A 14,569-nucleotide genomic window follows, 5' to 3' on the forward strand; every position below is an offset into this window, starting at 1 on the left:
GCATGACTGATCCATTTTGCACTTTCCCAGTTTCCACTGTACTTGGTTATATGTGTTTCCAGCCTAGAGTATGTCAGCAAAAGAGTCCCCTATCAAGCTAGTAAAATAAAAAGCCATAATGTTTTTTCTTAAAGTATCTTCCAAGTACTTTTACTATAAAGTAAAGTGAGAGGGAAAAGGTTTCAAAAAAGGTTTTATAGCTCCCCCAAAGTACAAGGAAAGCTATGCAGAATAATTTTTGATTAGGCTATATAACTGTGCCAGGCTGCAAACAAGTGGTTATTCTGTTGTGACATCTGCTGAGCAATGCATCCATTGTTCTCTGGAATTTAATTCATTTTAAATTACTCCATCCAAATGATAAAACATGAGATGTGCTACACTCCGGGGATAAATACTGTGATTGTTTTTAGTGTGGCTACAACTGTTGGCTGGGGAGCAATACAGCCTGTTTTATATATATATAATATATAAACTTGGCTATTGCCTCTGGTGAAGCCATTCTAGAAATGTGAATAAAATCTGGTCAATGGAAAGGATTGGGATCCACACTCCTTGTCTACTCGGGAGTGACTATAAAACTGGCAAAACCATGGATAAAAGCTTCCCCCCAAAGCACAGCAACTGTCTGCGGAAGAAAAATAATTTCAAAATGAAAAGCAGCTTGGTGTCTTGGTAAGATACTGTAAGATATAGTTTAATATGTGTACAAAGAGAGCCAATAAATTATTTTAGTATTCAAGAACTACTGCATTCATACCCCAAATCTAAAATACGAGGGGGCTTCAAGTTGTGGGAAAACTACATTAACATTCAATTCGTTTTTTTCATGAACTTTTTGAAGCCCCCTGATTTAACCACCTGTCTCCCCAAGAAGTATCAATGTTTCCTAAAAGTTATAGTGTATGGGAACACTGCTCTTTAGAAGCATTAGTAGCCAGGCACTGGGAAGAAAAAACAACAACACATGATTCTCAAGAGAACACACACACCCATATACATACGAATTTACACCTTCTGTATACCACATATTTAATAGAAACCTCCTCTATACCGCATATTTAATAGAAACCTCCTCTATACCGCATATTTAATAGAAACCTCCTCTATACCACATATTTAATAGAAACCTCCTCTATACCGCATATTTAATAGAAACCTTCTCTATACCGCATATTTAATAGAAACTCTTCACACATGTTCACATGAGATAAAAATCAAAGTTCATAAGATATGAAAGCTTAACTTAATCACCAAATGCTCCCCATTTCCCCAAAGATCAATATGCTTTTTATTTCTATGCAAAAATGTCTTCAAACTGCTGAAATGATGTATGATATACAAACCAGTTTTCAAATAATAAAGCCAGTCATCTTGTAATTTTAAGATACTAGGTAAAAGATATGATGTGATGTAGTACATACATGCACACTCCAAAGCCAAAATTTGATCTTTCCTAAAAGAAGTACATGAAGACCACTAAGTGCTGCCAGAAGGAACACTGTGTCACCCCTCTCTACAGTCCAGGTAGTTTCCTTTAATCCAATAGCAAATCTGGGCATATTTGAGAGGGGTGATCCTAACAGCCACGTTGAAATCCTGTGGGGAACCATTCATGTCCACCCACTGGTGCCCTGAAAAAATGCCAATAATCTTTCGCTCCCATTTCTGCTGCGGTCTCTTCCACATCCTCACGTAGACCCCTGATCCACTGGCTCCCGGTTGAGCATCACACTGCTGGTAGAGTAGGTCATAGGTCTCGTCTTTGATGTCACAGAAGCGGTACACCAGATTCCCTGGTCGGTCATTATCATAGCCAGAGAAGTGGATTCTACCCCCTGGCAGCTGCTTAGCAGGAGGGCTCACCCCAATCTTCATGAACTTTCTCTTGTGGGGTTTTTTGAGTTCCAGGAGGGCATAGTCATAATCCATGCCAATGTCATTGGCATTGCCCTTGATCCAACCCTTAGGTACATGGGTGCGTTTCACTCGGATCCACTGAAATTTCATCTTTTCTGGGGTGACTGAGCTGGAGCCATTGGTCCCTCGACCACCATCTTTAAATCTGGGCTTCAGGAAACCCACTCTGAGTTTTTGGGTTCCTTTCACATATGTTTTCCCATCGTGAATGCAGTGGGCAGCTGTGAGGACGTGCTTTTCTGCCACCAGGGTACCCGTGCAGCCTGTTGATAACTTCACGGATGTTGAGAAAGGGTAATTGAGCAGGAAATCCTTCCCAAAAATGCTAAACCTGCTATCATAGCCGTAAATCTGCCGCTTCCTCCGAGACCTTCCTGAGGATTCTGAGACTTGGCTCTGGGTCCCACCTCCACCATTGCTGAGGATGTAAATTCCCACCTGGGTCTCTGTGCGGCTGCCATTGGCATAGAGTGTTTCATAAGACAGGTATTGCTTGATCTCTTCATAGGTGGGCAGGGGAGTTCCCTTATGACACTGTGGCCCACATGAGGAGGACACTTCCAATTTGGCTTTGGCCCCAAAGTCTGCTTTGGATAAGTTGAGGGTGGACTGGGGCAAGACGACAGGGAGGCGGTAAGCAGGCCAAGTGGGTTTCCAGTGTACACTGTAGGGGCGCACTTGTCCTACCACACAGAGAAGGAGGAGGAGGAGGAGGAAGAGGAGTCCTGGAATCCCCGCCATGCTGAGCACCACTCTATAAAAACAAAGAAAAGCAGGTCAGGAGGGCAAGTGGCTGAACATTCATTCACTGCAGAGGCAGCACGGCAACATGCCTGGCGTTTTTACTAAGTCTGTGAACCCTTCTCTGGAATCAGGGTGTGGAGAGGAATCCTTAGATGATGGTCTCACTTACAATGCAAGGGCTTGACCTGGGATATGTTCCTGCAGCTGGATGCCCAAGATGAGATTGGGTACTCACTGTCTTACATATTTAAGATGCCCCTAATGACAGCCACTGTAGGTCAGTGTGCAACGACTCATTCATTCCACCGCAGACACAATATTTGACCAGCCCCAATTTCCACGTAATTTTGAGCCTTCTTTTTGTTTGATTCTAAATGTTCATCCTCTACTACACCCCTGGTCTCCCTACCTTTCTTGTCTCCTTTCCTTTCATCCTCATATAGCAAGTACTTGAAAATTTTTCAGAGCAATTTGCTCATTTGGCAGACAAATTTAAATTACATAGTTGTGTGTGACCAGGGCATCAAGCTGGGTAGCTCTACCATGTCACACGTACTAGGATTATAGATGGCAGGCATAATCAGAAGAGCGTATGAGACTTTTTATTTTTTGCATTGAATTTAGAACAATCTTTACTATTATAAATTTATAAATTATAAATTTAGTTACAAAGTCGCCTCTCATATTCCTTTCCCCTTTAAGATACTTTAGAATATGCTGTACACGATCAAGATAGAAAGTTCTAATATTGCATCAGTTATCTCATTGTGATGGTTACCACTGATTATTTATTAAGGTGTTTGCACCTGTGTTTCCAGCTAGTATAAATGCCTTGAGTTAGGTTTATGTTGGCACTCAATAAAAAAATACTGAGAAAATGCTTGTATTATGGATGAATGAATGACTAAACCCATTGCCACCAAGCTGATTCCAACTCATAATGACCCTGTATGATAGAGTAGAAATGCTCCACAGGGTTTCCAAGGCTGCAAAGCTTTCCTGAAAATGAAGAAAACTTGAAATGCCTACTGATGAAGGTCAAAGATTATAGCCTTTAGTGTGGGTTGTACCTTAATGTAAAGAAAACAAAAATCCTCCCAACTGGACCAACAAATAACATCATGATAAATGGAGAAAAGATTGAAGTTGTCAAAGAACAAAATGGATTGACACATTGGCAGCAACAATGGGCTCCAACATAACAATTTTGAGACTGGCACAGGACCAGGCAGTGTTTCTTTCTATTGTGCATAGGTTCACTGCAAGTTGGAACCAAAGCATCTTTATAGTTGTGTAATAATGACAGCTCTATCTGGAGTGCACTGTTGTTATTTTTGTTGGACGCCATCAAGTCTGTTCCGACTCATAGTGACCCTATATACAACAATACAACAACAAAATCTTTATGAGAGCTGACAGTCTCATCTTTTTCTCTCCGAGTAGCTGGTGGGTTGGAAGTAGGGATGAGCAGCCCACTGCTCAATCCACTGTACCACCAGGGCTTACTGAATGAATGAAAAGCAAGTTTCTAAAATACCCAAAGAATGATACATGCTGAGTGCTCATGACCAAGGCATACAGAAGATGATGTAGTAGCCAAGAGAAAGGACATGAAATCATGAAATCCAGTTGGTGAGGAGAATGAAGAGGAAAAGAGCATTAGCTCCAACACAGGAGATGCTTGAAATGGATGCTGAAGGTGAGCAGAAGTTAGGTAACAAAAGAAGACAGAGGCATCTTAGAGAGAGAGGGAACAGTGTTTACCAGGGCACAGAGACATGCAACAGTATAAATCACTTCAGAAATTATACTTAGCTCTGCAAGGGGATCTTGAGGAAATGGTGAGGGCAGCAAGCTAGCCAGAGTATGAAGTACATGTATTGTGCTAAACAAAGGAGTTTGGATTTTTATCCTGAAAGGTATGTTTAAAGACCTAGATCAATCACTCCACAAGAAAAGTAATAAAACAAAATGAAAATGAGGAGAATAAGACTGAAAGTATACTCCTTCATCATTTATCGACATAGGTTCCAAAGACCAGGTCTTTATGCAAAATTATTTGAGGAAGAGGAGGAGGAGAACCACGTGGAGGCAGCCCTGGAGCATGGACTCTGGGATCTGCTGCACGTGTGCACTACTGTGATCTGGACCCCAAGGTCCTGCCATTCAAGCTGGTGCCTGATTAGGCCTGGGGCCCCCAGGCTAAGCTAGAGGCACAGTAGCATCTCTGTGGGTCCAGGTTCACGAAGGTGTGACTTTCTGCAGCCCTGCAGCACAGGAAGGATCCCACAGAAAAGAGTGACACACTGCTCATCTTGGAGGGCTTAGAATCTGAGGTGGAGAACCTGGAGCCTAACATGCTGAGTTCCTTGGAGCTCAGCATCCTGGGCTGTGGAGAAAGAGGTGGCTGCAGGCTTCAGCTTCAACCTCCAGGTCCCATTACCCTAGTACCAACCTAAGTTGCAGGATTTGGTCCCTCCAGGATGCCTGAGCAGAGGGGAGTAGCAGAAGTAATCTGCCCCATCCTGGGCCCTCCGACCACTCAGCTGGAATCTTTCATTAGCCAAGGCTTCAATCTAGCCTCTCTGCATAGAGGATTCAAGTTTGTTGTTCAGCAAAATGATAGATTACAATGCACCAAGAACCTATGGGATCACATGTCAACCACAGAATGTTGTTAGAGAATGCAAAAGAGTATAGCATATAATAGAATATGACCAATTCAGAGTCCTTACCACTTGAATTCTGGACTTCCAGTCAAAGGTTAAAGAGAAGTCAGCCACTGATGAGAAAAGACTGCTAAAACCAACAAGTTAGGGTGAAGATTTAACCCCTTAGAAGTAACCTTTTCACTATATTATCACTTGAGCTGTGTTCATTAATTTATAAGACCCTATGTGACGCAGGAGTCCGGATGTGGCGCTGTGGGTTAATGCGTCAGACTGCAAAGCTGTTTGAACTGCAAGGTTGGTGGTTCAAGCTCACCAGCTGCTCCTTGGAAAACCCTATGCTGGGTCGCTATGAGTCAGAATCGACTCGAAGGCACTTAACAATAACAACAACGTGACACAAGAAGTCTTGGTGTGGTGCTGTAGGATAAGCACTGGACTGTTAACCACAAGGTCAGTGGTTCAAACCCACCAGTCACTCCTCGGAAACCCTATACAGGGTCACTATGAGTTGGAACCTACTCAACGGCACTTACAGCAACAGGTGGCACAAACAGTTTGTGGTTAACAACTAACCTACAGTTAGTTGGCAATTTGAAACCACCAGTGGCACCATAGAATTCCTGGTGTGGCGCTATAGGATGAGCACAGGAACATGAATCATAAGGTCTGCAGCTCAAACCCACCAGTTGCTCCTTGGTAACCCTCTATAGGGTTGCTATGAATCGGACCAACTTGACAGCACTTAACAACAAGTGGCACCACGGAACAATGGTCTGGTGATCTTATTTTGTAAAGATCACAGCCAAGAGAACTTTAAGGAGTAGTTAGTTTTACTCTGTGACACTTGAGGTCACCAAGAGTTGGAAGCCTTGTCAGCAATGGGATTATTCATTAATTTCTGGTCTAGATCTTGTTCTGACATTTTGTATCTTTTAGTGCTGTTGCTGAGAATAGACACAGCAGAATACACATGAACAATTTCTAGATGTACAATTCTGTGAAACTGATTACAGTCTTCAAGTTATATAATCATTCTCACCTTCCTTTTCTAAATTGCTTCTATACCATTAACGTAAATTTACTGCCTTCTAAGCTGCCAATCCAACTACTAGAGTTGCTGTTGTCAGTTTGGTCCTATCTAGATTGTTGTTGTTAAGTGCTGTCGAGTCAGTTCTTACTCATAGTGACCCTGTATAGGGTTTCCAAGGATTGTTCTTTTAAAAAGCATAATGCCGCTGGCTCTGTGCACCTGATACCCTTTCATGGATGATTCTCTTTGAACAAATGATGTTACCATGACAATGCTCCCTGTGGTCAATCATCATGCTGTCCCTCAGAGTCCTTTCAAATTGGTCTTCGCCCTCTCATAAAATAATCCTAAGGGAGTGGGGAGGAGGAGCACAATGTCCAAAGCAGACATTCTTCTTTATTAATAAAACTAAACTACTGTTTGGTTTCTACCACTCGTCTGTCAGTTTGTCATATTGTGCTGGCTTGCATGACACTGATATTTTAAACACCACCAGGCTCACCCATGATGGACAGGTTTCAGCTGTGCTTCCAGACTACAACAGACTAAGAAGAAGGAGAGAAGGACTAATTCGGAAAGTTTAGCTATTGAACTCTTTATGAATTGCAGTGAGACACTGTCAGATAACACAAGAATATTGAATACTGAAACATTCTGCAATAGGTTTAAGTAGAGTACCGGTTGTGAGGATGGTATAGGACTATGTAGTGTTTTGTTCTGTTGTACAAAGGATCACTGAGTCAGAACTAACGTGACAGCACCTAACAACAACAAAACATTGTTTAGTTTTGACAAGAGTTCAGGGAATATTTTTGGTTTAAGGTTTAATGATTATCTTGGGGTAACAGTTAAGGGTTGATCCAACCTTAATGGTTCCAGAAAGTCTGGATTCCATGACATTTTGCATCTTGATTAAAGTTACCATGTAACTCTAACTGCATTGTAATAAACTTTCCTTCCTATTTGGAAACTAGTACAGACTTTTAGAAACTGTCTTGTGTGACATCAAGTGGATTCCAATTCATAGCAACCCTTAGAGAACAGAGCCAAACTGCCCCATAGGGTTTCCGTAACTGTTACAGAAGCAATTCGCTGCATCTTTCTCCTGTAGAGCAGCTGATGGACTTGAGCTGCCAATCTTTTGGCTTTCAGTGCAGCTGTAACCTCTGCACCACCAGAGCGCCACGCAGGACTAGTATTCCAAATTTCTGGTTATATCTGATCAGAAATTGGAAGATAAAGCTGTGTGTTCTCAGGCTCCCAAATGGGTTAAAAATACCATCTATATTAAAGTTACCAGCCTTATAACTGTCCATTCCTTTAGTGTTTATTTTGGCATGTTTAGAAATAGTTGTGGACAGGGACCTGAATCTGGTATCTTCTGGTCTTTTCAGCTTGGTGCTTTTTCTAAATTTTATAATTATGCAGTCACAAAAGTCCAGGTCAAGGATTATATAGTTTACAAATATTGTCTGCACTGTCATTTATGACTCAGAAGTGTTTACTCATGGAATTATGAAGGGTGGAGGCATAGGGGGAAAGGAAAATGAAAATGTATCATGCTAATCTCTTCCATATCTGCTAGACAAGATTTCCCTATCAGCCTGCAAAGGAAGCAAGGCATCCAGCAGAGGGCGGCTTTCAAGAATGGAGGAATTAGCCTTGGAAGGCTGAGTGTGTGAACTTTCTTAGAACAGTACCCAAAGAAAAGTGTAAAAGAAAATAACCCTCCTGTCCACTAATGGCCTTTTCTGAGGGATGATATCCTCCTCCAGTTCCCTCCCCATATCAATGATAACTGTGCTGTTTTAAAATTGTTGTTGTTAAGTACCTTCAAGTCAGTTCCGACTTACAGCAATCCTGTCTAGGGCTTTGGACACTTTAAAAAAAATCTTTGAGGGAACAGAAAACTTCATCCTTCTCCTGCAGAGTGGCTGGCAGGCTCGAACCTTAGATCTTGTGGTTCACAGTCCAGTGCTTAGTGTATACAGCCACTGTGCTCCCGCTTTAAAAAATAGGTTGCTATAAAATTAAATGGCTTGGCATTAATTTGTCAACTCACTTGATCAATAGAATACGTTCCCAGGAGCTGAATTACTATTGTTTTCATTTTTATAAACTATAGGTAGTCTTGTGCTATGCCCATTGAAGCTTATTTAAGAATAAATGATAGAAATAGATATAACAGAAGCATGCCTAATCCCATTACTGGAATGGTAACTAATGGGTAATTTAACTTTAAATTCTCTTTCGTCTTTACAAAGAAGTCACCTTATTCTTATAGAGCTCTCTGGGAAACTTAAGAAATGAGGCTAAGTGAAATACGGAAATATGTCAAGTCAATCACAAAAGGGTAAATATTGAATGAGACGACTATTATAAAAAGTCAAGAAAATGTTTACACACAGAAAGAAACATTCTTTGACAGTTACCAAAGATGAGAGGGGGAGGGAAGAAAAATCACTAAGTAGAGAGGAGACACGTATTAACATGGGTGAAAGGAAAGACAACATACAATAAGGGTGAACAAAACATGACCAAGGCAAAGGAAGGTGCTGGCAGGTACACAAGAGTAAAGGACAGCAATGTAAATACTATTCCTTTATACAATTAATTCTGCATTCACTAAAAACACAACACAAAACCCAAATCCACTGCTATCAGTTGCCTCTGACTCACAGTAACCCTCTATATGGTTTCCGAGACTAAATCTTCATGGGAGTAGACAGCCTCATGTTTCTCCTGTGCAGCAGTTGCTGGGTTTGAACTGCCAATCTTGTGGTTAGCAGTCCAGTGCTTATCCTACAGCAGTACCAGGATTCCTCTGCATCAAAAGCAGTAACAAACAATAATCTACATGTGCATAGCTAGACATGGAAACTGAACAGGTACGATACGGTGAAGGGTATTTCTATATATGTATTTACATATTTCAAATACATCCATGTATATAGTAGAGCATAGAGGGGGCAGAGTTATGAAAACTTCTTAGCCATAACCACACACCTTATAGGACTGAGTCATTAGATCTGAGGCTTAGATCACAAAGATTGGAGAAAGAGGAGGCTTTCTGCTCCTGTAAACATTTGCAGCCTCAGAAACCCTATACACGGTCGCAATGAGTTGGAACTGACTAGATGACACTTAGCAACAAGTTCACAAATACAATATTCTACATCTACAATGGTGAGAAGCAACTTGGGTCTTAAAAGTTTTTAAGCAGTAATCTAAGATGCAACTATTGGCCTCTCCAGGCCTGGAGCAAAGAAGAATGAAGAAAATCAAAGATTTGAGGAAATAGTCCAAAAGACTAATGGGCGATGAGAACCACAGCCTCTACTATGCTGAAACCAGATGGTCTAGATGGTGCCTTGCTCCCGCTATAGACTGCTCTGGTCTGGATCACAATAGACTGGGGGGAAATGTAGAACAATATTCAAAATCAAAAGAAAGACCAAACTGATAGACTGTTAAAATCCCTGAAACTATGGCACTTATACACCCTTCAAACCTGCAACTGAACCCACCTTTGAGATCAACTTTTAGCCAAACAATAAAACCCAATGTCATTTTGTCAATTCCAACTCATAGAGACTCTGTTGGCAAGCAAAGGATGGACCTATAAAGTGTACAATAACACCCAGAAGAAACACACTTCTCAGAACAATCATATGAGGCCCAAAGGGCAGTATTTGTGCAAAAACAAACTCAGAAGGCAAAAAGGGGCAAGAAAGGACTGATGGAGACTAGGAACGCAAAGAAGAAGTAGGAATAGTACTATTACACTGATGGGATTTCAACTAATGTCACAAAACAAAAAGTGTGTAAACTGTTGAATGGGAAACTAATTTGCTCTGTAAACTTTCACCCAAACCCCAATAAAGTGTTAAAAAGAAATTCATATTTCCAAATCTTATCCTCATTATATCTAAATCTGGATGAAGAAAATTCAGGTCTATAACATTTCACTTGTTAAGAAAGGTCTTGCTGGACAAAGATTTCTCATATACATAAATACTTTTTAAAGTTTCCAACTAGGTATTTTCATGCATCACTTGATTTAAATGGCAAAGGCGAATGGAAAATCCAGGTAAGCAAATATTGTTTCACTATGCTTAGTAACACAGGAACTGTGTTCCTTTTCCAACTCTCTGTATCTGTTTCATGAGAGGTTAACATATTCCATGTTCCATCTGTCAATATAAGCCACTGTCCTACCGTCCCACTGCTTACAAATATTTCTACTTGATGAGAAGAATGCTGCCACTCTATGAAGCCACTAGCAGCCTTGTGGTGGAGGCACTTGGCCAACTATCAGATGTGAAAACAACAATAACCCATTTAGACTAGGCACTGAAATTGCTCTCCTAGTACTGCACCTTAATAGCTCTACAAGCAAGCGTTTGGGAGAATGAATTAAATCCCATTGCAAACAAATGATGGAAGGGAAAACTTAATCCTTAGGACACACACTGTCTATTGTTCAATTTATGAATTCCCGTGACACTAGACAGAAAAAAATAGTGTGAACATTTATAAAGTTAAAAGTTTTAGGCGCCATCCCTGTGGCCAGGGATATTGAACAGTAAAACCGGGCTAATTCCTAAAGCAAATATCTAAAATGAACAAAGCTCTGGGAATATCCTGCTTGCTATCATTTTCCTGTGTCAGAGAACCTGTTAAAGTGAAACAGACCCAGTCACATAATGGTTTAAGAATTACAGTCTTGTATTGGGAAATGCATAGCACTTCCAAGTCCATCAACCCTAAACATAATCATCTTGTGGTCAAAGGAAGTTTAATCTCTTCTCTATCAGATTTTACACAAAATGAACAATCCCAATGAGTTTGGAACAAATCAGGCAGCAGGATAAGAATAGAGAACCTAAAACTTTCAATGGTGAGACCATGAGAAAGAAATTCCCAGAAATCATTGGGAATTATGCATGAATAATGCCTGTTGGATTAACTCCTAAAGGATCAAGCAGAAAAAATGTGCAAGAGAACCTGAGAGCACGAAACAGCATAGACCCGGGTCAGTAATGTTCTCAGACACACTAATGGGCATTTTGGCACTTACTCTACAGACTGAAAACTGTACCTGCATTCATCACTTACCTGCATAAACTGTCAGTATTACCAAAATGACATCCAAGTTAGTTACCTTGGAAAATTGCTTTCCTCCAAGTTTAGGCACAGGAAAGCAAGGTAAGTTATCTCCTGACTTATTTAACTTGAAAGAATAACAACTGCAACCATTTATTCAAATGCAGATGGTGTTCATATCTTCACAAACGATTTCACAAGTAAATGTGGTGACCTTTGTGGCTCCCCCCGCCCCCGCCCCCACCAAGTTCCTTGTCCCTAGTTCCAATCCGCTCCTTTTTAACCGCTGTGACAAGTCCTGTTTTAAATGTTCTCCTGCACAAGTGTTGCACTGAAACACCATCAAGAAATAGCATGACATTTGGCATGACTTTTGGACACAAATGACTTCAGCTTTAAATTCAACTCCTTCCAACGTGGCTACTCACGGGGACTTTAAGGAATGCAAAGGGACACCTCAAGTTCCACAGAGTTTTAGGAGCCCACAGGAGCAGTCCCACCCCAACACTGATCATATACTACAGCAGGAGATTGTCACCAGGCTCCGGCAGTTTCTGAAACCTCATGGGTGTCACCAAAAAGCCAATAACACAGTCAGGAATTTTATCAGCTGATTTCTCCTGAGATGCTGGAAAGAAAACCTAATCTGTATTCTGGAGGAGGGGAAGAGATGGTGTTACCTCATTAGAAACATTCATCTCCCTCCTTTCACTTCAAGAGCTTTAATGTGAGACTTAACAACCGCTGATGAAGCTGGAGAAGAAATACTTGTTTTCAACAACTGTTGATAGCTCAGAGACAGTAGTTTCTAGATATAGCGTCCCTTGAGAAGCACACGCCATCAATTAAAACTCCAGAGAAAAGAGCCTATTCCCCAGTCTGCACTTTTCTTGTTTGCTGAAATGTGTTCACTATAACGTGCTCAGAACCTGGTAGAATCACATATATGAAAAACACAACAGAAATAAATGGTGGAGATGGTGTGTGTGGATCTGCAAGATTGCCATCGTCTCAATCTAAGAGGAGTTGCCCAGTGTCAGATCTCTGCTCTCATAACTCACTCAGCATCCAAGACAACCGTTTCTAAACTTGCTTTTCTCACCCGCTTTATGGGTGACACTGATTGAACCCAAATGCCTTGCAGCCCTTGGGTCTCTCCGGAGCGTCTTAAGAACCCCTGCCCCAGCCTCCAAGGCCCGAAGGCGGCCTGGGCAAGATCTCCGGTGCCCCCAGGACCCCGCGCTCACCCAGCACCCCGCGCGCAATCGGCCTTTGTCCGGTTCTTCCCGGCGCCTCACTTCTCGGCGTTCCGGCGGGCACCCCCAATCCGCGCCCACACTCACCCCGGACAAGCAGCCCGCCCGGCCGCGGCTCGCTGCGCCGCTCAGACAGGTGTGGGCGCTGGGAGGGCGCGCGCGGGTCCCATGCTTGCCCAGCGGCGCAACGGAGTGCGAGCTAGCGGGCAGGCAGGCTGGCTAGCTGCGCCGGCTGCGGGCGGATCCGCCCCCCGCGCCTCCAGAAGTCCTGCCCCGCCTCCGGCCTTGGGGAAGCCGCGCGGCCGCCGCCCACCCCGCCGCTCGCGGCCCGCGCCCCCCTCCCTCCGCTGCCCGCCGCTAGTCCAAGCCAAGACGCGCAGCCGAGGGACGGTGTCCGTGTGGCCCCATGCAGGTGGGCCCCCCGGCAGCACGCCTGTTTGGGCCTCTCCGCGCTCGCAGCGCCAGCCCTCTTGGAGGACTCGCCGAGCCCAGGATCTCGCGTCTTTACCCTCCAACACCACGCTCCCGCTGGGCTTGGCAGCAGCAGCCTTCAAAACCAAGGGCCTTTGCTGTCCGGAGTCGGCTGCCTGCCCGCAAAAACAAGGGTCTTCAGTCTCGAGCCGGGGCGGCAGGCCATATCTGGTGCAGGGGGAACCCTTGGGCCCCCATCCCACGTACATTTTTGAGCATGTGTAGGTGGTGGCCAGACTCTTTCCCATCTCACCAAGACTCAGGTGACAAAGTAACCAGTGCGGGCCGAACCCGAGCACTACAGATTCTGCTTGACAAATTCTGAATGACGGACTGGATGGGGAGCGCATCGTTTCAGTACTATATATGGGCACTAGCTGGTGGAACCACCTCCTTGCCTAGGAGATATACTTCCTTGAGTCACTTCCAGGGGCCCGCAGTCTTCTCTCAGCCTGAATGGTGACCATTCTACTTAAGAAAACTCTTAAGAACCAAATGGTAAAAGTGCTATCCTCTTGCATTTGTATTTAATATATATTCTCTGCCGATACACCTAATGTTCAGTAACCACCCTTCTGTCCATGGGGGCTTGTGTTTGAAGCTGAACAGGTTTCCGAGGAGCTTCCAGGCTGACTGACTAGGAAGAAAGATTTAGGGACCTTCTTATACAAAGTAATTAACCAATGAAACCGTTATGGAAAACAGTGGTCAGATCCATAAAGGAGAATGAAAACAGCACAGGACTGGGAAGCATTTTGTTTTGCAGTGCATTGGGAGGCTATGTGTGGGGATGGGAGGGGGTAAGATGGGGGAAGGCAAGACCTCTGGACAGCTAAGGAAAACAACAGAACTAGCTTTACATATAGGCTGCTGTCCTGAGCAAGGTGCAGGATTACTACCACTTTACAGATAAGGAATCTGCAGTTTAGAAGTTTACTGACTTGCCCAAGGTCACAGAATTATTGAGTGGTAGGGCAAGAGTTTCCAAAGAAGACACACTCATTCTCTCAAACCATTTATCCTTTCTTTTTGCATGCTGTTGTGTGCTGTTTCTCAAATGTAAGGAAGAACTATATTCTCCACTATTTTCAAGACAAGTTTTCCTTTGATTTCCCCAGTATTGTTTTAAAGTACCACAGCACCACCAGGGAAACTACCAGCTGTTTTGCGGGAGAAAGAGGAGGCTTTCTGCTCCCGTAAAGATTAACAGCCTCGGAAACCCTATACAGGTCGCTATGAGTTGAAACCGGCTCCACGGCAAACCACCACCACAGAACGGGGAGTCCTGGTGTGGCACTGTGGGTTAATGCACTGGATTGCAAGGTCAGTATGAACAGCAATGTTCACCATCTACCCACTCCTTGGAAACC

At 43.2% G+C, this 14,569-nt stretch overlaps 1 protein-coding gene across 2 annotated transcripts; it reads right to left on the reverse strand.

Moving 5' to 3' along the window:
- Positions 1-1,165: 1,165 nt before the first annotated feature.
- Positions 1,166-12,922, reverse strand: PRSS23 (protease, serine, 23). 2 transcript variants are annotated; one of them, XM_006864953.1, is made up of 3 exons: positions 12,816-12,921; positions 2,509-2,674; positions 1,203-2,412 (listed from the first exon to the last, which is right to left on the reverse strand). In XM_006864953.1, the coding sequence occupies exons 2-3, from the start codon at positions 2,659-2,661 to the stop codon at positions 1,507-1,509; spliced, it is 1,059 nt and encodes a 352-aa protein (XP_006865015.1). In that variant the 5' UTR covers positions 2,662-2,674; positions 12,816-12,921; the 3' UTR covers positions 1,203-1,506. The 2 variants fall into 2 exon arrangements, with proteins under 2 accessions (XP_006865014.1, XP_006865015.1); XM_006864952.1 differs by having other exon boundaries at positions 1,166-2,674; positions 12,816-12,922.
- Between the last annotated feature and the right edge of the window lie 1,647 nt (positions 12,923-14,569).

The sequence above is a fragment of the Chrysochloris asiatica genome, unplaced genomic scaffold (assembly GCF_000296735.1).
Source record: "Chrysochloris asiatica unplaced genomic scaffold, ChrAsi1.0 scaffold00074, whole genome shotgun sequence".
NCBI classification, from domain to species: domain Eukaryota; kingdom Metazoa; phylum Chordata; class Mammalia; order Afrosoricida; family Chrysochloridae; genus Chrysochloris; species Chrysochloris asiatica.